General features: G+C 36.7%; 1 protein-coding gene across 3 annotated transcripts in view; it reads left to right on the forward strand.

Moving 5' to 3' along the window:
* Positions 1-25,543, forward strand: part of NUP153 (nucleoporin 153) — a 79,163-nt gene that overhangs the window by 51,563 nt on the left and 2,057 nt on the right. For all 3 annotated transcript variants that reach the window (XM_027875265.1, XM_027875341.1, XM_027875412.1), the window contains 6 exons: positions 3,830-3,955; positions 4,999-5,622; positions 11,656-11,853; positions 14,388-15,290; positions 19,450-19,812; positions 22,940-23,215. In XM_027875265.1, coding sequence (XP_027731066.1) covers positions 3,830-3,955; positions 4,999-5,622; positions 11,656-11,853; positions 14,388-15,290; positions 19,450-19,812; positions 22,940-23,215 — 2,490 coding nt within the window. The remainder of the gene's footprint in view (positions 1-3,829; positions 3,956-4,998; positions 5,623-11,655; positions 11,854-14,387; positions 15,291-19,449; positions 19,813-22,939; positions 23,216-25,543) is intronic.

A 25,543-nucleotide genomic window follows, 5' to 3' on the forward strand; every position in this document is an offset into this window, starting at 1 on the left:
ACTTCAGTCCCTAAGAGTGAGTAACCAAAGAAACAAAAAAAGATAAAGAGATTGTGACTCCATCAATGCCCAATACACAAACCCCAAAAAGGAGAATAATTCCAAAACACGTAAAAGCAAAGCCTTAAAAACACATCTTGCCCATAGGAATAATTAGATTTCCTAGAAGAAATGAAGCAAGTTTTCTTTTAAAGTTTAAAAATAATAGCAATGAAATGAGAAGCCTGGAAGAAAAAAATTGGAAAACAAATGGGGGTTATGGAGGAAAGATTTGGAAAGAGAACTAACAGCTTAGTCCCAAGAGATACAAAAACTTTTCCACATAACAAGATATCCTGAAAATCAGAATGGACCAACAAAAGTTATTGACTTCCATGAAAAATATTCAAAGTCAAAAAATTGAAAAAATAGAGAAATAAAACCACTAACCTGGAAAATAGATCAAGGAGAGATAATTAAGAATCATTTGACTACCCAAAAGTCATGACTTAAAAAAGAGCCACAAAAATAGTATGGTATTTCAAGATACCATGAAAGAAAACTACTCAGACACTTCAGAACAAGAAGACAGAGTGAAAATAGTCACCTTCTTAAAGAAACCCCAAAATGAATGGAACATTGTAACCAAAATCTAGAATGTCCAGGTCAAAGAAAAAGTAATGTAAACAGCCAGATAGAAAGAATTAGAGTACTGAAAAACCTCAGTCAGGATCATACAGGATTTACCAAATACCACTTGTATGGAGCAGAGAGCATGGAAGTTAATATTAAGATAAAGGCATTCCATCAAGAGTAACTTAACCAGCAAAACTGAGTATAATCCTACAGAGGAACCCAAGGTACCTTTAATGAAATATGAACATCTAAGCATTCCTGATCATAGGACCAATGAATAAAAAATTAGAAGGAATCAAGAGAAGCATAAAAAAGTAAATACAAGCAAGCAATTGGAAGGGACTTTATAAAGATGAGCTATTTAAAATCCAATAAGGAGGGGGATAACAATGGTCTTTTCAGGTCTCAATGCCATCAGGGAATCATAGAGGGAGTCAAATAAGACAGGGCCTTGGAGTGATTTTATTGTGTTTTGGTATTGAAAGAAGAAAGAAAAGAGAAGGTGGAGGAAATTATTATCCTATGGAATCTGTGTGCAAGTACAAGTCTGTACAGATATGAATAGGGTGGGGAATACTGCCATCACTTAGACCATAGTTTCCTCTAAACTGGCCTGAGGAGCATAAAACTACACATGCACACACATGTTGAAAGCTTTTGTTGTAGTGCTATAGTCAACTCAATAGGAAATAGAAAGAGTGGGAAGAAGAGGATAGATTTAGGGAAGGATTAGTAATAAATTAAAAGAAAAAACCCTAAGGTTGGGGGATTGGGCAGAAAAGGGTATTCGGAGGAATTTAAAAGAAAAGCAAGGGTAAAAACCTGTGGTAAAATACGGTCAGGGAGCAAAGAGAGGAGAAAGAATAAGAGAATAAGATTACAGGAAATACACAATTAATGATAATAACCATGGTTAGAATGAACTCACCCATAAAACAGAACAGGATAGCAGAGTAGATTAGACTACAAAATCTGACGTTATAAGAAACCCTGGAAACAAAGACATTAAAATAATGATTTGGAAGAAAAACTGATGTTTCCGTTGAACTCAAAAAAGGGCAGAGATAACTCATAATTTCAGACAAGGTAACGACAAAAATTAATCTTACAGTCTAAATTAATTTAGTTACTTAGTGGTATGCCAAACTACAAAAAAGTATTACTTTGTAAAATTTGAAGAAAAAAAGAGTGAAATTCACCTGGATGGATAAAAGGTTAAGAATATCAACGAAATACTTTTTTTTTAAATGGGAAGGAAGAAGACCTACCAGTACCAAATCTCAAACTATATTACAAATAGTCTAAAAATTTTGGTGTGGGTTAATAAAAAGCAGTTGATCAGTGGAACATAATAGACACAGAAGCAAACAATCTGAGTAGTCTAATGTTTGGTTAACTCAAAGACCCCAGCTACTGGAGTAAAGACTTTTGATAAAATCTGCTGGGAAAACTGAATGGAGGATGGGCAGAAATTAGGTTTAGTTGAACATCTTATGCTATATGCCAAAAAGCTTAAATATAAAAGATTACATCAAAAACTTACTAAAGCAACAGGGAAGAAGTTGCCTTTCAGATCTATGGATGAAGGGAGAATTCATAACCAAATAAGGAATAGAGAGAGTATTATTGAAGATAAAAATGGTAATTTCAGTTGTATAAAAATTAAGTCTTTGTCAACAAAGCTGCTGTAGCTATGGTTAGAATAATTTTTTGCAGCAATTTTCTCTCATAAAGGTCTCATTTCCAAGATATATGAGGTGCTGGTTCAGATTTGCAATAAGATCTATTCCCCAGTTGACAAATGGCCAGAGGTATGCATAGATACATCTCAAGGGAAGAAAATGAAGTTTTCTAGTCGTACCAAAAAAAAATGTTCTTAATCAGTAATACTTAAAGAACTCTGAGGTTCTACATCATACCCATCAGATTGACAGAGTTGACAAAAAAAAAGGGAAAATGACACGTATTGGGAGTATCTGCTGAAACTGATGCACTATTGGTGGAACTGTGAAATAGTCTACCCATTCTGGAAAGCAATTGATCTTTTTGCCTCAAAAGTTACTAACCTGTGTGCCCTTTAACGTAACAACATTACTACCTAGGGCTTATCCCACCAACAAATAAAAGAAGAAGAGATCTCATATCTACAAAAATAAAGCAGCTCTTTTTTGTATATTTATAGTAAATTTATTATAAAATATATTTATGTATTTTATGTATAGATATTTAAATATGTACATATATGTAATATAGTGAATTTACTATAAAAATTAATTTTACTATAACATCATTGTTGCAAAAATGAACAATTCTGAAGTGCTTAAGAATTCTTATTGATGCGGTCATGATCACCATGATTCCAAAGGACCAGTGATAATGCATGCTACCTACCTCCTGACATAGAAGTGGTAGACTGATATGCAGAATGAAACAAAGATTTTTGGACATGACCAATGTGGGGATTTATTTTTCTTGACTTATTTATTACAAGAGTCTTGTAATTTTCCCCCCAATGTGAGATGATGAAAAAAAATTACTTGATTATTGAAAGATAAATACAAGAGGTTCTTTAAAAAGATTTTCAAATAGTATTTATCATATTGCTTTGTTTTCTTAATGTAATTCAATGAATTCCATAATTTAAACTCTTTAAAAAGTATTAAGTACATCAGATAATTTACTTTCTTTAGGAAAGTATCATTAAGGACTGGATTTCTTTTCTTGGATTTACTACAGATATATTAAAAGGGAAGGAGGATTTCAGATACTGTGATTTTTATTTATTCATTGTTCAGCTGGTTGATAGCAGTTCAGTTTAGTTCAGTATAAGAACTGGCATCCTTTTTTTCTAAAGAATATACTTAATGAAACAATTTTAAATAGAAACTTGTATAGTATTGTCAAGTAAGAATTTTTTAGTAGGAAACAGGCCTAGGTTCCCATTTTTGCTTTTTAGCTATGTGAATCTGAGTGGCTTAGTTAACCTCTGTGCCTTTTATTTCCTTATCTACTACCCATCTCACTCAATTGGTCGTGAGGATATTTGTGAATGTGATATTTTATGTCAAAAGTTCTAGGTGTTTTTGAAAGTTAAATTATTGAAATGAAGGTCAGTTTTGAAGATCTGTTAAATTAATTGAATTGTAGCTGTTTTATGTGTTTAGGTGTCTTAATTTTTCATTTGCATTTATTAATAATACACTTCAAATTACAGTTAAAGATTCCACTACTATAAATAGCACAAGCAATAATAAGGAGGAGAATGAAGATTTTGAGGGCCTTTTCAGGCCTGCAAAAACCCTGAAAGAAGGGAGCGTACTGGATATTCTGAAAAGTCCTGGTAAGACGATAATTAAGTAATTTTCTCAAGAAAATAGCTTCATATTCAGATCTGTATTAATATTAATCACCTATCCTATTCTAGATCTTAAAATCATTACTGAGTAGATGATGTAGCCTTTAGAAATAGAGGTAGACAGACTTGTATCTGTTGCAGAGACAGAGAAACTTTTTTATTTTTGTTTTTCTCATATATCCCTAGAATTCAGGAAAGCAATAACAAAGCTGAATCTTATAAATTAGGAAATGATGAAAGAAAAAATAGTTTGCATAGAAAATGGTTGAATAGTGGAAAGGTGGGAGAGGGAATGTGGGGGCCTAGGTTATAAAGGGTTTTGAATTCCAAGGGGAGTATTTTCTATTTGAGGGCCACTGGAGTTTATTATTTATTGAGTCGAGTGGTAACAGTATTGATTGCATCAAGCCCCAGGACCTTGTAGAGACTACTGAAAAGAGGTTTATAATCCTCTAAAGGAGTTTGATCTGACCATTCCCTAGGAAAATACCAAGTGTGGATAAAGAATGTTATCTAGATTATAACACGCATTTGAACAGACAACATTGAAGAGCTTTGCCATTAGTATGTATATCTGGCACTGGGTATTAGTTTGCCTAGTAGTCAAATTAAATTATGAGTACCCTTAAATTTGCTCTAGAACAGGGGTTGGCAATCTATGACCCTAGTATGTTTTTAAAGAAATTTTGTTTTATTTAAAATTGTGAATACCATTCTTAGCTTGTAGGCTGTTTAAAAACAGGCAGCACCAACCTTCGGGGCAGTAGTTTACTAACTCCTGCTCTATAGAGTTAAGTCTAGGGTCTTAAATTCACATATGAAAGTATAATTCAGCAAGTAAAAACAAAACTCTAGACCTTGACAATCTATTCCCCCTACTTCAGGAGAGTAATGCTGTCGTTCCTGAGTAATATCATCATACATCATGGTTTGACTTTAGTACTAAAGTCATTAATTTTTCAATTTTTTTCTTTTTTTCTGTCATCCTCCCCCCCACCCCCATGCCAACTTTCCCACGCATATATTAGGTTTCACATCTCCAAAGACTGGTTCTCCTGCTGCTGTACAGCCTGCTACAACAAGTGTAGAAGTTTATACCAGACCTGCAATAAGTACCTTTTCTTCTAGTGGACCAGGGTTTGATGAAACTTTTAAAGCTGGAACTACTTGGCAGTGTGACACATGTCTAGTGCAAAACAAAGGTACAGACAACAAATGTGTAGCCTGTCAAGCTGCCAAAGTGCCACCAAAAGATACTGCTAAACAAACTGGAACGATGACACTGAGTAACTCTGTACGATCAACTCTCCCCACAGCAGGGACTTTTGGTTTTGGCGACAAATTTAAACCAGCAGTGGGAACTTGGGATTGCGATACCTGTTTAGTACAAAATAAACCTGAAGCTACAAAATGTGTGGCTTGCGAAACACCAAAACCTGGGACTGGAGTTAAGCAAACCTTGACATTGCCAGTGGCTTCAGAACATGCAGTAGCTGTGACTCCTTCATCTTCCAGTTATACTATAGCCACTGATACCTTGGGATTTGGAGATAAATTCAAAAAATCCAAGGATTCTTGGGAATGTTTAGTGTGCTGTGTGTTGAATAAAGGAGAAGACAGTAAATGTGTGGCCTGTATGTCTGAAAAACCAGGTAAGTTTTTCTTCCTTTCTCTGGAACAGTTTTCCTCTTTAATAAGATTGCAGTTCTCTGCCACACTAATAAGAACAATATCATTCATGCTTTTAAGATGGTCATTTTTCTTTTCATCTCTCCTGATTTTCCTATCACTTTAGATCAGTAATGTCCCAGTGGATTAGTAATGGTGCTTGGAATTAATTTATCAAAAAAAGGTCTCATTCTTGCAAAAAGTCTCATCACAGGGATATTTTGATTCCTTCTACTATCCCTTTTAAACATTTCCAGATACAGTCTTCTTGGTTAAAAAAAGAGAGAGAAGGGAAGAATGGTTCTTTGGAAACTCCTTTACAGTGGTAGATTTTAGGTTGTCTGATACAAATCCACAAGAAATTTAATACAAATTAATGGTTCTTTTTCTTAGTGGTCTTACTGTGAGATGAGCAGTACTACAGTGATATTGTATCTACCCTGTCAACTAGTTTGCTTTAAGCTTTCCCCTTATTCATATAGACAAAAGAAGGAAGCTGAGCTAGCCTAGTGGTTTTTTAGGGAAAGATAGATTTTATTTGTGTGCACATAATTATAATGTTCTGTGGGAAGTTTATGTTTTGATTTTAGTGGTCATAGGTATTATTTTAAACATCAGGGAAAGAGTGTGTGTGTATGTGTGTGTGTTTAGCTGAGCTACTAAGTTTATGTCCTTGAATCACTAAAACTTGAGCATCCAGAAGAACCTAGTTCAGTGTAAGCTATTTTCAGATCAAAGTTGATAAAGGAATTTTTAAAAGTTTAGTCAAGATTGACTTATTATATAGTGTTGTATAGTTTTTATAATGCCATTTAATATATAAATATTACTAATATAATGTTTCATATAATGTATAATAACAAAATAGCCATTGTATAGTTTTTATAATGCTATTTAATGACTGTGGTATATATCCTTTCAGATGATATTCAAGATGAATTAAGCTATCCTGTGGGATTAGGGGTAACTTATCGCACCTACTGTGTTCTAGGGCTGTGACTCCAAAGACAAATAAACAAACCAGCAGCCCCTGTTCTCAAGGAAGTTATATTTTATTAGGAACAGCAAGTGCACAGAAAATCTGGAAAATAAACAGTGTAACTTCTGGCAGTTACAGAGAGTAAATGTATTGGAAGGGAAGTAGATCAGGATAGACTTCTTGTAGGGATGAGACCTGAGCTGATCCTTTGAAGGAGCTAGGGATTCCATAAGACAGGGATGAGGAGGAAGGGTATCCCATGAATGTGAGACCACTAGTATAAAGGCATAGAGATGGAAGATGGAGTATTTAGGGCACAACAAGCAGTCCAGTATTACTGGAAAATAAGTACGTAAAGGAAAATAATATGCAATAAACCTAGAAAGATAGACTGGAGATAGATTGTGAATGAAAGCCTTTAAATGCCAAACGAAAGAGTTGAGTTTAGCTGCAGGAGAGAAAGTGGAGTCTTTTTTCAGACAGTATTTTTAGGTCAGACCTGTGCTTTAAGATTGTCACTTTGTCAGCTGTGTGGAAGGTGGATTGGAGAGGGGAAAGCTGGGTGCTAAGAGACCAATTAGAATATTGCAAGAGGTGATGAAGACCTGGACCACCATAGTTGCCACATGAGTGGAGAGAAACAGATATGAGACATGGTGTCGAGGTAGAATTAATAAGACTTAGCAAGTAGTTAAGACATGAGGAATGAGAGAAATGGAAAAGCCAAGGATGAACCTAAGGTTGCAGATTTGTGTGACAGGAATAATGGTACTTTCAGTGGAAATAGTGAAATCAAGAAGAAGAGTTTGGAGGGAAAGATAATTTTGGACATAATGATTTAGAGATACCCATGGGACATCTAGTTGGAGATGTCTTATAGTCAGTGAAAAAATCAGAAAATTAGCAAATATTCCAAGAGTTGGAAACGCTTTTCTTTTCTATGGTATTTTAGTAAGTTGTTTCCTCTTGAAGTCCTCTAACATGGTCATATGGTATGTATGGAACCTGAGGATAAGGTAAGACTGGATTATGAAATAGAGTAGTTTAGCTTGATTACATTATTTTTCTATGAAATAGGAAGAAAACCTTTAGAACTGCGTGGAGCCTTTTAGAACTTTTATTTAGACAGGGTACTTGGAAATGGGACAGGAAAGAATTCATCAAGAGAGTCTTAGGAATTTTTAAAAATTAGCTTAAGAAACAAGTCTTTGGCTATCCTTGCTTATAAAGAATTAACTTCTCTTGCACAGTGAATGAATCGAACAGTATGTGACTTGAGTGGAGACCTTAGCCCTTACAAAAGTGCATTTTCATTCTTGCACAGAATGGTTATGTATACTATATGAATGGTCACATAGTTTGGAAGGTTTATTTTCTAGGAATTTGTGCATGTGGCAGGACAATATAAAAAGGGCCTGAGATTCTGTAATTTGCTGGGCAAAAAAATGAATCTTCTGCCGTGACCATTTTTCACTCCAAGACATACAGCATGCCACATTAATCTTCTCTTTCCCATTTGCTGTCTACTCCACTACCTACCCTCCACCTCCAGTGCATCTCTGCTGACGAGAATTCAGAATTGGCCTTTTTGTCTTGCCATCACTGTGTAAATGCGTCATTCTTTGTTTTGCCAGAAAAAAGCTCAGGGCAACAATTTTCTCAGGGTTTTTGTTTTTAGTTCCAAGTTTGATGAACACCAACAAAATTTCCTGTGTACAAAGTAGAATGGGAAAAGAATACTTGAAAACACAATTTTGCTTATAGAAAGTTAATTTTTTAAAAAGCATGTGATATATTTAACATGTTAGTTTCAAGGATCTGCTTATTTGTTTCCTTCTGAATTTCCATCAGTTCTCTTTTGTGCATGTTTAAAAAAAAAAAACTTTTGGGGGAGGGGGAATGACCAGTGGCTAGCTCCACTGTCCCTCCCAAATCACTTTCCTCAAGAAATACAAAAAGAAAAACAATCCTTGTAACAAATAAATGTAAGTCGAGAAGAACAAATCTATATGTTTGCCAAATTCAGAAATATCAGGACGTGGCCATCATACTTCATTTTCAGTTCTCTGGAATCATGGTTGATTATTGCATTGATCAGAGTATTTAAGCCTTTCAAATTACATTGTTGTTACTACATGAATTGTTCTCCTGGTTCTGCCCATTTTCGTAGTCCATCAGTTCATACGATCCTCGGGCTTTTTGAAGCCATTCCTTTTGCTGTTTCTTATGGTGCAATTATTCCATTACAGTCACGTACTAGAATATGTTTGACCATTCCCCGATTGGTAGACACCCTCCTTATTTGCAGGCTTGGCTACAACAAAATGCTTTAAATATTTTTTAGTACATGATTCTTTTTCCCCTTTGATCTCTTTGGAGTATGGGGCTAGTAGTGATATTTCTGGGTTATATGGTATACACAGTTTAGTGAGTTGGGGCATAGTTACAAATTGCTTTCCGGGCCAGTGGTCCAGAAGCACTATTTCACAGTTCTACCAGCAATGTACTCCAGTGCTCTTATTTTTCTGTAGTTACTCTAATAATGGCCATTTTTTTCCTCATCTTTGCCAATCTGATAGAATCTGAGTGGTTTTTATTTGCATTTCTCTTATTAATGATTTATAGTATATTTGTTATAGCTGTTTATCACTTGGATTTCTTCCTTTGCAAACTGCCTTTTATTGATCTTTTTGGGAATGACTGTCATTCTTATGTGTTTTAATCTCTTCCTTATTTCTCTAATATCAGAACTTTATCAGAGCAGCTTGCTGCATTGAATTTTTCAGGGCAGTCAATCTTAAAGGGTAACTTTTAATATCAGATTAAAATATTTGTTGTCAAAGATGCTATGACTTAGTTTTCATAATGTATTGGAGTAGGAGAAATAGTTACCATTTCAAGGCATTGTATTTGAATTATTTTAAAATATATCTATATGTGATGTTTAGATAATTTTTAGCCATTTAAAGCACAACATCAATAACCCTAGTGTACTTCTCATATTTTCTCATTTGAATGGACAATACAATTTGTAAGCTCTTATATGCAACATAGTAATCAGGTCCTAAACTTTTATAACATCTGACATTTTAATGTTTAAATGCATGCATTTATTAAGTGTATTATATGTGCATGGTACTCACATGTCTTAGGGTTGGGTTGTGAGAGAGCTAGAAGTGACCTTAGAGATCATTTAGTCCTGCCTATTAATTTTATAGATGAGGAAACTGTAGCCTTGAGAAAGTAAATGACTTGTGTAAATTCATATAAATAACAAAAGAGCTGGAATTCAAACTATCATTCTCCAGATCAATGTTCTTTTCACTGTAGTCTGTCTTTTTTCCCAGTTTAGCTCTGACGGAGCAGAGGGTTTAGTTAGCCTGTGCTGGAACAATGAGAAGAATAGGGAAACCATTGTCTGCATGTAAGTGCTGAGAAGTACCACTAGGTAGGAGAGTTGATAGTTTTTAATTTGACAGAAACTTATCCAACATAAAGTATTGGATGTAAATTTGGATTTATAGCTAAGGAACATTTTCTTTTAAGGATGAAAGACATTATGATTTTTCATGATACAGAGAGCTATCATATCTACAGTACTGATTATTTTGGGGTTTGACACTTTTTGTGTATAGCAGTGTCAGAATATAATTTCATTTAGAGAATGGGAGAGGTGGGTGTAAAAAGGTGCTGTTCAGGACTGTGTCTTGTAAACATGCAGTATTTGGAGTCCTTTATAATTCTTTTCAAGAGGTCACACTACTTAGAAAAGTCCTTTTTTGTTTGTGAGCACTAGAATATTTTAAATTTTATTTGAGGCTATTGTTATAATCTGCTCTGAACACATGGGCAACCAATTTCCTTTGTTTTACAATAAGTTAGATGTCACTGTATGAAAATTAGCTATAGAAATAAAGCAAACATGTGCTTGAGTTATTATAAAATTGCCAGTGACTTTTGGTTCTGTTTTGATGTATGTGATTAGCATAAAGAAGTACCGAGTTTTGAAATTTAACTGTTTTTAGATGTGGTTTAACAGGAGTAAAGAAATACAGTGTCTTAGGCAGGTATTCAGTTGCTTTTAAACAGGATGTCAGGCCAAGCTTAGTGCATCTTAATCCTTCCTTATCCACGTTAAGAATCAATCAGAAAACATTAATTAAAAGCCTACTATGTGTCAAGGCCTGGAGAATACAAAGACACAGATAACATACTCCTTGCTCTTAAGGAGCTTACATTTTATCAGGGGAGACATACACATGTTATAAGTACCTTTAGAGTAAATAATGTTAGCTTATGGGAGAGAGGGCACTAGTGGGGTTAGCAGGGAATCAGGAACAGTTTCAGGTAAAAAGTAGCAAATAAGCAGTCTTGAATGAAATAGAGCATTTACTAGATGAAGATGAAGAATACAATTACTACAAAAACATGGAGACAGGCAATAGAGCTGTGTGTGAGGAATGAATAGCAAGAAGGCCAGTTTGGCTGGACCCACAGTGTATGGGAAAGGGAGTAATGTATAAGAAGACTGGAGTGGTAGATTGGGACTAGGTTGGGAAGGGCTTTAAAGGCCAAACAGGAGTTTATATTTTATTCAAGAGCCAATAAGAAGCCACTGTAATTTATTGAGTAGGGAAGCAACATGGTTAGATCTGCAGTTCAAGAAAATCACTTTGGGGGCAGCTAGGTGGCGCAGTGGATAGAGTACCAGCCTGAAGTCAGGAGGACCTCAGTTCAAATCCAGCCTCAGACCAAACATTTGACACTTACTAGCTGTGTGACCCTGGGCAAGTCACTTAACCCCAATTGCCAAAAAAAAGAAAGAAAGAAAATCACTTTGGCAGCTGAATGGAAACCCCATTGAATGCCATCTCATCTGTAAATGTTGCCCCAATGGTTTTCACATTTAACAGATTTGTTCCCACTAAGTAGAAAAAGCAAACAAAGGTTGAACATGAGCTAAATTGCATTACTTGAGAGATCTACTTGTATGGACTAAAGGAATCCTGATATTTTTTGTCTTCATGTTTCCTTTTAGGAGGAGGTTCAGTGCCTGTGCCATGTAGTAATACAACTTCTGTTTCCATGCCTTCTGGAGGATTTCTAGGATTAGACAAATTCAAGAAACCCGAGGGAAGTTGGGACTGCGAAGTGTGCCTAGTGCAGAATAAAGCAGATGATATGAAGTGTGTAGCATGTGAAAGTACAAAGCCAGGCACAAAATCAGAATTTATAGGTAAGTAGTCAGTCAAGATATTGTTGCCATTCCCTAACCCCACCCCAACCCCACCATCTCCAGGGTTAATTTTACACTCATTTTTAAGTGATATGTCATCAAGTTACCATTGGTATTATTTAAGCTTGAAAATTTACATAGTAAGCCAGATTATGTCGTTATCAGAGTTTGTGTGTTTTGAGCTGTAAAGATGATTCCATTATTTAATTTCCCAGTAGGGTATGATAGAACTTAAAAACTTCTCTTGCACATGCTGTCAGTTAGAAAGTCAGTTGGGTTAATTTTTATAATTTAAATTTTATAAATGTGTTCTGGTGAAGGTTAACCCTCATTTAGAATTTGTTAAATGACTAGGACCTGAAGAGTAATTATTAATGTCTTGATGTTGGCTTGGAGGGAAGCTGCTAAAATAAGAGCACCTTGGAATTTGTCCTTGGCCTACACTATTTAACGGTTTAATATTTGATGTGGTTGAAGGCAGAGAGAGCATACTTACAAAATTTGCAGAAAATATAATGCTATAAGAAGAGTAGCTAATATAGTGGGTAGATGACAGTAACAAAAATTTAAAACAGAAAAATAACACTTATAAGTTAAAAGAGAGGACAAGGCTATACAACAGTTTATTTAAAAAAGAGAACTAATTTATGTCATCCTGTAAAGTTTGTGTAATGTTTTGTATATGTTATCTAATTTGAGCTTCACAACAACCCAATGAGTATCTTGTATTTTGAGTATTGAGTAATACTTGATTATTATGCCCATCTTCCAGATTAGCAAACTGAAGCTCAGAGAGTGTCAGGAGGTAGGATTTTTGAACCCGGGTCTCCAAGTCTAGTAATCTAGGAACAACACATTGTCTCTCTTGGAGTTTTAGTAGACTATCAACTCACAAGTCACCAGTGCAACATATAGCAGCCAGAAAAGCTTATGTGATCTTGGGGTATATTTTTTTTTTCTGGTTTGTGTTTTGGTGAGGTAACTCAGAGTTAAATGACTTGCCCGTGGTCACACAGCTATTAAGTGTCAAGTGTCTTAGGCTAGATTTGAATTCAGGTTGTCCTAACTTCAATGCCAGAGCTACATGCACTGCACCGCCTAGCTGCTCTGTAGGCTACATTTTTTAAAAGCATATCTAGATGATAGTCTTACCTTATTCTGCTGTCAGACAGCATCTGGATGATTGTGTTTCTTTCTGGGTGCCATGATTTGGGTAGAACATTGGTAAATTAGCAACCCTTGAGGAGGAAAGAGCTAGAACTGAAATTCAGAAAAGAAGAGTAGGACAAAGAAAAACTTTCTTTACCTATTTTTGAACTTACTTAGGACCCTTGGTTAATAATAGTTCACATCTATGTAGGGCTTTAAGGCTTTGAAGTATTTTACAAATCATATGAACCTTACAACAACCCTTAGTCTTATTGCCATTATTTTTATAGATGAAGAAATAGTCTAAGTCTTACTATCAAAAAGATGTTGTGATTGCCCAGGATCACATAGCTAGTAAACACCTAAGACAGAATTTGAATCCAAGACTTCGGACTTACAGGCCATTAGTCTCTCCATTGCATCATTATTGATTAGTTTGGAATGGAGTAAATCTTACTTAGATATTCTCAGTTTAGTTTATTGTGGGGCAGTGTAGCGCAGTAGATAGTGCACCAGGCCTGGAGTCAGGGAAAACTCATCTTCCTGATTTCCAATCTGGCCCCAAACACTTAGAAACTGTGTGACCCTGGGCAAGTCACTTAACTCTGTTTGCTTCTGTTTCTTCATCTGTGAAATGAGCTGGAGAAGTTAATGACAAACCACTCTGATATCTTTGCCAAGACAACCCCAAACAGGGTCACAAAAAAAAAACAAAAAAAAAAATGTGTTGTAGTGTGTCCTGTCCTACTCTGTATTATTAGTATAATGCAGTGTAATATTTCTCACTGAAAAATTCTTTTTCAGAAAAAGAGAAATTGGTGTGTATGTTGGTAAGCTTGAGGTTATGTAATATCATTCACAAATATCTTGTTACCTTAAGTTTTAAGCTGAGCAAGGGCAGCTGGGTGGCGCAGTAGATAGAGCTCCAGCCTTGGAGTCAGGAAGACCCGAGTTCAAATTCAGCCTCAGACACCTGACACTTACTATCTGTGTGACCCTGGGCAAGTCACTTAACCCCTATTGCCTCACACACACACACACACCCACCCACCCCCAAAATTTAAGCTGAGCAACTAGAGAACTTGACCTCTGTTTTCTTCTAAAGAAAAAGCATTGGCTCAGTTCACTCAACTGTTACAACAACTCCCATATGGTTTTCTGAATCTCCAGGTTGCTGTTTCTTTTTGTATATTAGGAGATGAGCCACTTGAGAATGTCAGCTTAGATCACTGACTTTGGACACTTGGTCATTATTGCCTACAAAATAAACCACAGTCATACCCTCTGTATTTGCAGAATTGGTTCTAAATAGTTTTGTTCTTATTCTTTGGGGAAAGTAGCTGTAATTCTGTATGGTAAATAATTTAGTTTTGTTTATTTTTAAGGTTTTGGCACCCCTTCCTCATCTTCAGATTCTGGAGCCCCGTCCTTCAAATCTGGTGTTCCAGTATCCACTTCTGAGTCTTCTCAGATGGTAGCACGCACAGGAAGTTTTAAATTTGGTGAACAAGGGGGCTTCAAATTAGGTGTGTCATCAGATTCTGCATCTTCAAACCCCATGAGTGGGGGCTTTAAGTTTTCTAAACCTGTAGGGGACTTCAAATTTGGAGTTTCATCTTCTGACTGTAATTCAGAAGAGAGTAAAAAAGACAGTAAGAATGATAGCAATTTTAACTTGGGAGTTTCTTCTGGCTTAAGCAATCCATCTCCTTCAGTGTCATTTCAGTTTGGGTCACCCAATCCTGGGCCACAAGAAAAGAAAGAGGAGCTTAATACATCTACAATATCAGGCTTCGCATTTGGTACAAGTGTTAGTCTCACCCCTGCTGCTGCCACTGTCACCATGACCTCTTCTGAGAATAAGACTGGAGTGGGTGGCTTCAGATTTGGATCAATTGAAACAAAAAAAACGGTAGTGACTCCTTTTGCATTTAAAAAACCAGAGGAAAATAAGGAAGAAACCCCTGCAGCCAAGGGAGGAGGGTTCAGTTTTGGCAGCGTAGAATCTGCTTGTCTGACATCTGCTTCAGTGTTTGTTATGGGAAGGACAGAGGAGAAACAACAGGAGCCTGTCACCTCTGCTACTTCTCTAGTATTTGGGAAGAAAGCTGACAGTGAGGAGCCAAAGTCTCAGCAGGTGTTTTCCTTTGGGAGTTCTGAGCAAACCAAAGATGAGAGTACAGCAAAACGTGCATTTAGTTTTCACTTGACAGAACCAGTGGAGAATCAGACTGAGCAATCAACAAAGGTCCCTTTTGCTTTTGGGACTCAGACTAGTACTGCAGCTGGTAAGTTCATGTGATGGCTTGATTGTAAAATTCAGTAACTCTTAATTCAATGATCTTAATATAGACTGTTAAAAAGTTAATAGTTTTCTACTCTAAGAGTGAGCAACTTATTCCCATCTTTTATTGACATTAATCGGTCTTTTATTATCTGAACAAGGCACAAGGAATTGATAAGTTATCTATTTTCCTCAGTGATAGAACAAAGGAAATCAAATTATGAGAGGCAGGGATTGGGAAAACAAATCCTGTATCAGACATTTATTAGCTGGGCAAGTGACCCTGGGCAAGTCACTTAACCCTATTTGTCTCAGTTCCTCATATGTAAAGTGAACTGGAGGAGGAAATGGCAAAACCATTCCAGTGTCTTTACGAAGAAGACCCCAAATGAGGTCATGAAGAGTCGGACACAAATGGAATGACTCAACAGCAACAACAAAAATGGAAGAAACAGTGTTTAAAAGAAAATTATCAAGAAAAACCCAAGAAAAAATTATTCCCTGCTCAGAGGTGGGGGGTGACTGTGTGTGTGTGTGTGTGTGTGTGTGTGTGTGTGTGTGTGTGTGTGTAGATCCTTATGGTGGATAGGAAATGAATAGGTACATGGAATTTTGAAACATTGAACCTAGCATCTATGTAGATAATACAGTTTTGATAAATGTTACTTTTATTAATAACTGTATTTGCCCAGTCTGAGTAAGAGTTTGGGTACTGTTTCTCAAAAATATTTTATGTAAGTGATAATCATTGCTAATTAATCTTATAATTCTCCTTGAGGGCAGGTATTACTTTGTTTTTGTTTTTGTTTTTGTTTTCCCTTTGTAATCCCCAGTGTCTGCCACACTGAAAGTGCCTTCGATGTTCTAGGTGCTGTGTTGAGTGGCAGGGACACAAATATACACACACAAAAAAAAAGGCAGTCCCTGCCCTCAGCAGGCATAAGTTTTAACAGAGAATGGGGCATGGTAAAGTCAGTCAGAGAAGCCCCAGAATAGTGTAACCATGTGAGAAATGAGATGTCCAAGCTGAGCTCTCTCTCTCTCTCTCTCTCTTTTTTTTTTGTATTTTATTTTTTTTCCTTAGTTACATGTAAAAAAACAATTTTTAACATTAATTTTTTAAACTTTTGAGTTCCAAATTCTCTCCCTTCCTACCCCTACCCTTCGCTTCCACCCCAAATGAGAAGGCAAGCAGTTCAATATAGGTTATACATGTGTAGTCATGTTGTGAAAGACTAACTATATTTCCCTCCATCCTATCCCACTCTCCATTTATCCTATTCTCTCACCCTGTCCCTCCTCAAAAGTGTTTGCTTCTGATTCCCCTCTATCCCAATCTGCCCTCCCTTCTGTCACTCCCCCTTCTCTTATCCCCTTCCCCCTCTATTTCCTGTAGGGTAAAAAAAGATTTCCATACCCAACTGACAACTGAGTGTATGTTATTCCCTCTTTAAGCCAAATCTGATGAGAGTAAGATTCACTCATTCCCTCTCACTTTCCCCCTTTACCCTCCACTGTAAAAGCTTTTTCTTGGCCTCTTTTATGTGAGAAAATTTACTCCATTCTACCTCTCCCTTTCATGAGCTTCCTTCTTAAATGGACTTTTGGAGTTCATGGCTCCACCCTCCAATCAAGAAGCAGAAGGTAGTAATGAAGTGGAAGACCAAGGCTGATGAGATCTTCGAGGATGACGAGGTCATCCCAATAATGAGTTTCTTGGGATGTGATAGAGAAATCTCAGAGTAGTGTATCCATAGGTATTTGCTTGTTGGTTACTTGATTGATTCTTAAAGATAGTGACTGTGAAACTTATCAACTCTGAAAATCAGTTTTAGCTTGAATAGGTTTGAGCCACAAGTAGGATTTTATATAGCATTTGTCTCTTTTGGATTACCTGTAGATTTACAATAGGTGCTTTAATGGATTTTTTTTTAAATTTTTTTTTCTTAGGTGAGGCAATTGAAGTTAAGTGACTTGCCCAGAGTCACACAGCTAGTGAGTGTTATGTGTCTGAGGTCAGATTTGAACTCGGGTCCTCCTGATTCCAGGAGGGTGCTGTGCCACCGAGCTACCCCCCTTTAATGGACTCTTAAAGGAGATTATATTTATCACTTTTGAATTTGAATCACATGTATTTACATTAGTTGTTCTTAATTAAGAAGCTTTCCCACTGACTACAACTACAAATCAACATTTTTATTATAGAGCCTGAGACTACTAGAGCTACAAGGAAAGCACTCTAGCTTTGGATAGCATAAGGCCACTACTAATATACTTTTAAAAAAAAATCTTTAGTGAGAAATTTTGATAGAAACAACTTAATATGAATCCTCGTTGATTTCAGTAGCATCAGAAATGGAAACTTGCAGCTTTGTTGTAATATGCTTCCTTTATAGTGGAATAAGCAATCACATAACAATCAGGACAGATTTCAGGATGAGAAACTGAAAGTGGGAAAGTGAACAGAGTCTGGGAAAATAAAAATGATGGATTTCAGTATGATTTTATTTAAAATAACCTATGCCTCCTCTAAGGGAGGAGGAAAAATTATGAGGAGCTCAGAGTTTGCATTGATTTGAAAATTGGCTTATGAGGTATTTTGGTTAGATGATTTAAGGAAATAGACATCTTTTTAGAAATGGTGTCATTCCTTAGTCTTTAAAGCAGTTTCAGTTTCCTATAAGTTCTTCTTCTGAGGAAGCATTTACTATCCTAAACTCAGACCTCTGAAAGTCAGCCTTTAATTTATCTGCTTAAAACTATAGAGATGAAAAATTATAGGAAAAATTAGCCTGCTTTAAGTAGATATGTTAGCTTTACCAGAGAGGATAATGTTTCTGACAGTCATACTGTTTTGGAGTAGGAAAAGGAGAAGACATTACCAATTTCCCCTACTTTCCACTGGAATCTCTTTAGGAGTGTCTTATTTTTGTTCTTAAATTAGAAAGAAGCTTTTTAGATGCATTGTTGGCACCAAATTATTTGGTCATATGACTGCCTGAGTTTGGGAGTAGATGCATAGAAGAAAGTCTTGCTTTAAGTTGCCTTTGTAATAAAATGGGAAAATAACTTGAATATTTAAAGATGTTAAGCCAAACAGGCATCATCTGAACTCTGTGCAGATACTCTTAAGATTGAAGATTGTAAAAAGTAATTCTGAATGGGAAAAAGACATAGTATCAAAGAAAATTCCAATTTTTTGTTATAACACCAGAAAAATATGAGTTAAAAACTAGTGTGGAAAAATGATTAAGATGATGGTCTGAACCGTAAAATACTGAATTTTTATAGTACTTGGAATCTTTAATCCTTTTGTTGTTCAGTCATTCATTCATGTCTGATTCTACATGACCCCATGGACATTGTGATGGGATTTTCTTGGCAAAGATACTGGAATGATTTGCCATTTCTTTCTCTAGTGTATCCCCATTTTACTGATGAGGAACAGAGGCAAATAGAGGTTAAGTGACTTGCCCAGGGTCACACAGGTAGTAAGTGTCTGAGACTGGATTTGAATAAAGATCTTCCTGACTTCAGGCATAGTGCTATATTCAACGCACCACCTGGCTGCCCCTCGTCCTTTTGTAGAACATGAGAAATTTTTCTAAACCATGGAAATCTCTCAAATCCATACCTTCATAACTACTAAAAATTAGCTTCATTTGTTTGGTGTTTATAGTGCCTAATAGAGTGTCATAATATCATCTACTGTATCCCAGTACCAACTTGTCTTAAATTGGATGCCCCAATGTAGTTCTTTATTAATATTCTGAATCTGAAATTCTGTGAAATTAATTTGCCTGAAATGAGAGAACTCAAGAAAGTGAACAGACAGTAAGAGAAATCTAATGTTTAAATTAATAGCTTTATGGTCCAACCAGACAGGAAAGTTTTCACTCGTGGTGAAGACTTTGTGCCTGTGGTGAAGTAGGTGAAAAATGAGCCCCAAACTCTAAAATTTAATATTGGTTGTCCAGGGTACATCAAGACTTAGTGATCACTAGTCACCTTCACTACCTTAAATGTTTAAAAATGAAAGCTATAGTTGTAGGCATGTCCCTTGAAATTTCATGGTAGTATTGAAACACAGACTTCTTTTGTCATGATGTCATAGTGTCTGAGTAATTGGATTTTAAGAACTTTTCCCTGTTTCTGTTTTGCAGATCAAGGAGCAGCAAAGACGGCCTTCAATTTCTTGAGCAGTAATTCCTCCAACTCAAATGTACCACCACCAACTACATCTGCTGGTGGTGGTATGTTTGGGGGTGTCACCTCTGCCTCCAACCCACCTGTTACTGCCTATATGTTTGGACAGGCCAGCAATACTGGGACCAGTTCTGCCTTTGGTAACCCCACAGAATCCGGTGCGTCTCAGTCTTTTGTCTTTTCTCAAGAAAGCAAACCAGCCGCCACATCTAGCACAGGTGTCGCTGTTGGCCCATTTGTTTTTGGCACAGGAGCCAATAGCAACAGTACTGCAACCTCCAGCTTCAGCTTTGGAGCCACAACTTCATCTGCCTCTGCAGGTATATTTAAAGTACAAGGGGTAGGGTGGGCAGTTAGTATTGCAATTGCATCTCATCTTTAGGGGATTTTCTTACTTATATTTGTATCCCTGGTGTCTGGCACGCAGTAAATATTTACTCAATTATTTTTCATTCATTTATCTCTAGGGCAGCTAGATGAAAGAGTGTATAGGAGCCCTGGGCCTGGAATTAGGAAATCCTGAATTCAGATCTAGCTTCAGACATTTAGAATCTTTGTGACCCGGGGCAAGGTGCTTAACTGATCTGCCTCAGTTTTTTCAACTATAAAATGTGGATAATATAGTATCTACTTCTACGAGTTGATAGGAAGATTGAATGAGATAATAATAAAGCACTTAGTGAAGTGGTTGTCAAATAGTAGGCACTTAATAAATGCTTGTCTCTTTTTTTCCTGCTTCCTTTTATTTTTGATAGACGTATCTGTAGACAAGGGGTTCTTAACCTAGAGTCTGTGGACTTGAGTTTTTAAATAGTTTTATAACTGTTTCAATAAAATTGATTTCCCCTATAATTCTATGTATTTAAAAATCATTATTTTTTTTTGAAAGGGCTCATAGTCTGCATCAGACCCGCAGAGGCACAAATAAGTTAAGAACCCCTGTCTCTTCCACTTGGCTCAGAAAGTTTATATAGGCTTTCTACCCTCTGTATTATTAGGTGAGAATTTTGATAATTCCCATTTCTTGTTGAATTCTGCCTCTACCTCATCTCTTGCTTGCATCTTCTTTTCATTCACATGAATATTGCCCTAGTTCAGGTCTTCATCTGCTTCCAATCTTGGCTCTAATTCATTCTTTACACAACTGCCAAACTGATAATTCCTAGGATAAGTGTCTGACATTTTTGCACAGATATCTTTCTCAGATATACCTATTAGGTCTAGGATAAAATAAAAAACTCCTCCACCTGACATTTAAAGCTCTCAATGATCTGACTCCCACCTGTCTTTTTAAAATTGTTATTGATGCCTTTTGTTTTGTACAGTATCATCGTTTTCTGGTATATATTACACTGTGCACTCCAAAAAAAAACCAAAAACAAAAAGAAGCAAAAATGACCTTGTTTGACAATGTTCTGTACCTGTAATCCCCCCACCTCTGCTGAGAGGGGGGGAGATATATTTTGTCATCTGTTCTAAGGAACAGAGATTTATGTTTCGTGTTTTCCAAGTCTCCCTTTCTTCACTTTGCATCATTTTATACAAGTCTTCCCATTTTTCTCTAAATTACTCATTTGTTGTTTTTCATGGCACAGTAGTATTACATTACATTAATATACCACAATTTCTTCAGACATTCCCCAATCAATGGGCATTTTGTTTCTTAGGATTGTAGATTTAGACCTAGAAGGGACCATAGAAGTTATCTGGTCTAACCCCCTTGTTTAATTGATTAGAGAACTGAGGTCCAAAAAGTTAAGGTGACTTGCCCAAGGTTACACAGGTGGTAAGTAGCAATCTATAGTCAGAGAGAATTTGAACCCAGGTCCTCTTAACTCCAAATCCACTACTTTTTTCAACTGCACCATCTTGCTCTTCATAAAAACAACTAATAAATGACAATATCAAAATGGAGTTGGACTGTAATTATAGTGATCAGTCTTGTTTCCAGAAAACAGATGAGGACATATACTTCTTTCCCTCCTTAGTAAAGGAGGGAGGAATTACAGGTATGCTGTGTTACATACACTGGTAGATTAGGTCCCTTTAACTCAGCTCTTTTTCTTTGTTATAATCAAAGGGTTGATGAAAGATGGTATGTATCTGGAAATGATTGCTGGGGGGGAAAAGCGAAAAGACACAATGTGATTTTTTTTTTTCCTTCTGGAGGTGGGAAGTTAGGTGTGAGAAAGATTGCTAAGTACTAGCAATGCCAAGCTGAGGAGTTTTATTTTATCTTAGAGCCAATAGTTAGTCACTGAAGGCATTTGCAAGGGAGTCCAACCTGGGTCCTAGGAATATTAATTTGGTGGCTCTGTGGAAGACTGATTGGAAAGAAGGACTGGAATCAGTTGTTTTTAAGACCATAAAAAGTTTGTTGGTTAATTTTTCCCGTCTTTGACCTCCTTGTGGTATATGCTTAATTTCACATTCCTGGGCCTAAAGCCCCAAAGAGTTTAGTGACTTTCCCACATCATTCCAAATTGTTTTCCCGAATAGTGGGACCATTTTATAGATGGCTTCTTATAATTTTTGATAGTTTGTTTTAGAATGACAACTCAAGTTTTAATTTGCATTTCTTATATCCAACCTACTTTTTCAGACTGACTTCATATACTCATCTGCATGTGCTCTACATCAGAGCAAACGTCTAGGCTCTTGGCTCTTCCCAGAAACTCTCAACTCTAGCCCCTATTTTGCTGTCTTTGTACGGTCTCCCATTCTGCACCTTCATTCCTGTAATCTCGTTTGATTGTCACTGTAACACTTCTAGGTAGACAAGGCAGATATCACCATTTTACAGATAAAGAAAATAAATCCCAGGGGTTAGGAATTACCAGTGGTCACCCAGCTCCTAAGTGTGGTATATTCAGGACTTGAATGTGCTCAGCAGTGCAGAATGGCTTCTGTTTACTTAGAATGAAAATTTGGGGAGCTGTAATAACCTTTATAGGGTGATAAGTCTAGATCTGGGGGAATTTCAGAGTCTCTCATCCAGTCCCCTCATTTTTACATATGAAGAAAGGGAGGCCCAAGAAGATTAAATGGCTTGTCCAGGGTTACACAAAATAGTAGTGAGCATCAAAGGTAAGATTGGAACCCGTCATTAGGCTCTAGAGCCAATTCTCTTTTAGCCTTAAAGATCATCTAGTCCTACATCCCCACTTTTCATTTTTCACAATAAGGGTTGACGCCCAGGAAGTATAAATAACAACCATAGCTGTGTAGTTAGTTGGTGGTAACTAAGAATGAAACTGAGATGCCTTTGCTTCTGGTCCAGCACTTTCTACTGCACCATGCCACTTCTACAGGAATAGATTTTCCTCGTTTTCCAAAAGTGGGTCTCAAGTTAAGACTTGAAAACTAAAAGCATTGAGTTATCAAATATTATCTCCAGATAATTAAACTTGGTTACAGAGTTAATGAAAACATTTTTGGTACCTCTAGGTTCTTCTTCCTTTGTATTTGGTGCTGGGTCTTCAACACCTTCTGCCAGTCCTGCATTTGGTACCAGCCTGACCCCAGCATTTGGACAAAGTCAAGGTGCCAGTCAGCCTAGTGCTCCAGGCTTTGGATCTTTATCATCATCAACGTTATTTTCAACTGGTTCCCAGCCCCCAGCCCCAACTTTTGGATCAGTGTCAAGTAGCAGCCAACCTCCTGTCTTTGGACAGTTGCCTACTCCGCAGTCTGGATTTGGTTCTGGCGCAACTCCTAATTCCAGTAAGTGTGTATTACTTCATGAAACCTATGTAAGTCTTCATAATAACATGCTTGCCTTTAGAAAGGGACTTATCTTGATCCTTGCCTTTGTAGGGAGAAGTTTCATAAAATATGTTGGAGGAATGTGTTCAGGACTTGCATTAAAATTGCAGTTTCCAATATTCATCCTAATATCAACTTTCTATATGTTAAAAAAGTGTATGTTAAAATTTGTATATTAAAGTTATAGCTTTTTCCCTTCCAATTTGACTTGGAAATTGCCAGTGCTCATTCATTAGACCTGGATGTTATTGTTTTCCTGTTCTGAAGACTCTTCTCTTCCCCCATTCCCAACTCTACCCCCCAAAAAAATAGGTTAATGTGAGGAGACTCTGTATCATTCCAATTCTCGGTGTTTTATACTTGATTGTGTTCATGTGTTCATCTCTGTCCTAGGTCCATGGTCTTAGATTGCCCTTTTTCCTTATCCCAGATTTGTGGATCATTAGTATAGAAGGTGAAATGCCGGTTATCTTATATCCTGTCAGACTAACAGTGGGGAGGTAGCTATTAGATTTAGGTCTTAACATGTGGATCTGGAATAGGACTGTCTTGAGGGGTGAGGGTAGGATCTGCTGTAAAGAAGGCCTGGGGATCAAGGAAGAGTCAGGGCCTGAAGTACCAGATGAAATCCTTTTTGGGTCTCTTGGACTTTAAATAGTAGTATACCAGGGGCAGCTAGGTGGCACAGTGGATAGAGCACCAGCCCAGGATTCAGGAGGAGCTGGGTTCAAATTTGGCCTCAGACACATGCTTATTAGCTGTGTGACCCTGGGCAAGTCACTTAACCCAATTGCCTAGCGCCCCACCCCACCCCACCCCCCCCAAAAAATAGTATACCCTTTGATTGACCTAGAGACCTAAGCCTAGCCAAATCTACCTCTCTTTGCTGGGATTGTTTCATTTTACATGATTTATCTAAACTTATTCAGCAGTCTCCTCCCTAGACTATACATGTTTGTTCCAAGCTGACTTAGTATCTTGAGGACCCATACATCACCTGTTTTTATCAGGATATAGTTAGCCATCTTATATATGTTTTGATTAGAATTCTAATTTTTGATAGTTTGTTTTAGAATGACAACTCAAGTTTTGATTTGCATTTCTTATATCCAACCTACTTTAGTACTGTTTTAGAATTACTAAATTAGAATCAACAGAGTTCTTTGTGGTTTTTGTGGTGGACAGAAAAGTGCCGTGCACACCTTGCTATAGTTCTTATTAAACTTTAAATAAAGAGTTGACATCCATTCCTTCCCTTTTAGTATTCCTAAGCAAAGAGTGAGAGGTCCTTAAAGCAAAGGTCTTTAAAGCTGTTCTACCTTCTGAGTTCATTCTTTTGTGTGGTGGCACTTTATTTTATTTCTATGTTTTATTTATTCTGTCTCATGTTCATAACTCATGTTAATTTTATTATATTATGTTTTTTTTGTTTTGTTTTGTTTTGGGTGAGGCAATTGGGGTTAAGTGACTTGCCCAGGGTCACACAGCTAGTGAGTATCATGTGTCTGTGCCCGGATTTGAACTCGGGTTCTCCTGACTCCAGGGTCGGTGCTCTATCCACTATGCCACCTAGCTGCCCCTATTATTATGTTCCAATGTGTAATATTATAACACAGTGTTATAGTATTATATCTTATATACCTCACTTCTCATCCCCACTCCCCAAGTCCTATTGATGTGGCATAAGATTGTCTCTCCCCCTGCCTTTTCTCCCTCTGTTCACACTGCCATTGCCTTTACACAAGCACCTGACTTGACATCTACATAGCTTCCTTAATTAACAGTTTCTTCACATTGCTGCAGTTTTCCTTGTGCATATGTCTGTTTTTATTATCTTTCCTCAGAAGTGCTCTTTGGCACTTAAAAGGTTAAAGTTTAGGTTTCTTCTCCTTCATTCAGTGTATTCTATTCTCCAGCCAAACTGGACTATCTTTGCTGACTATCCATTTTCTCAGACTGATCCTGATGCCTGGAGTGTCCGTTCCCCCACCCCCAACCCACTCCACTACATAATATTTTGTTTGTATTTCTTTTATATACTTAACATGTTTTATTTGTCTCTGTTATGTCCTTTTTCTAGTTTATACACTCCATGAGAAAACTTATCTTCTCTTTTGCCTAACTGTGCAACTTGTACAAAGTTTTGGGTTTTTTTTTTTATGTGCATCTTATTGAATTGAAGAATGCAGTTACAAAATTGAGTTTTTAGTGAGACTGCTGGTATTCTCTGTAATTGAAGAAAATATATAGTAGTTCTTTTTTTTTCCCCAAACCAAGTAGTCAGAA

This window comes from Vombatus ursinus, unplaced genomic scaffold, assembly GCF_900497805.2.
Source record: "Vombatus ursinus unplaced genomic scaffold, bare-nosed wombat genome assembly UNPS02000577.1, whole genome shotgun sequence".
Taxonomy (NCBI): Eukaryota; Metazoa; Chordata; class Mammalia; order Diprotodontia; family Vombatidae; genus Vombatus; species Vombatus ursinus.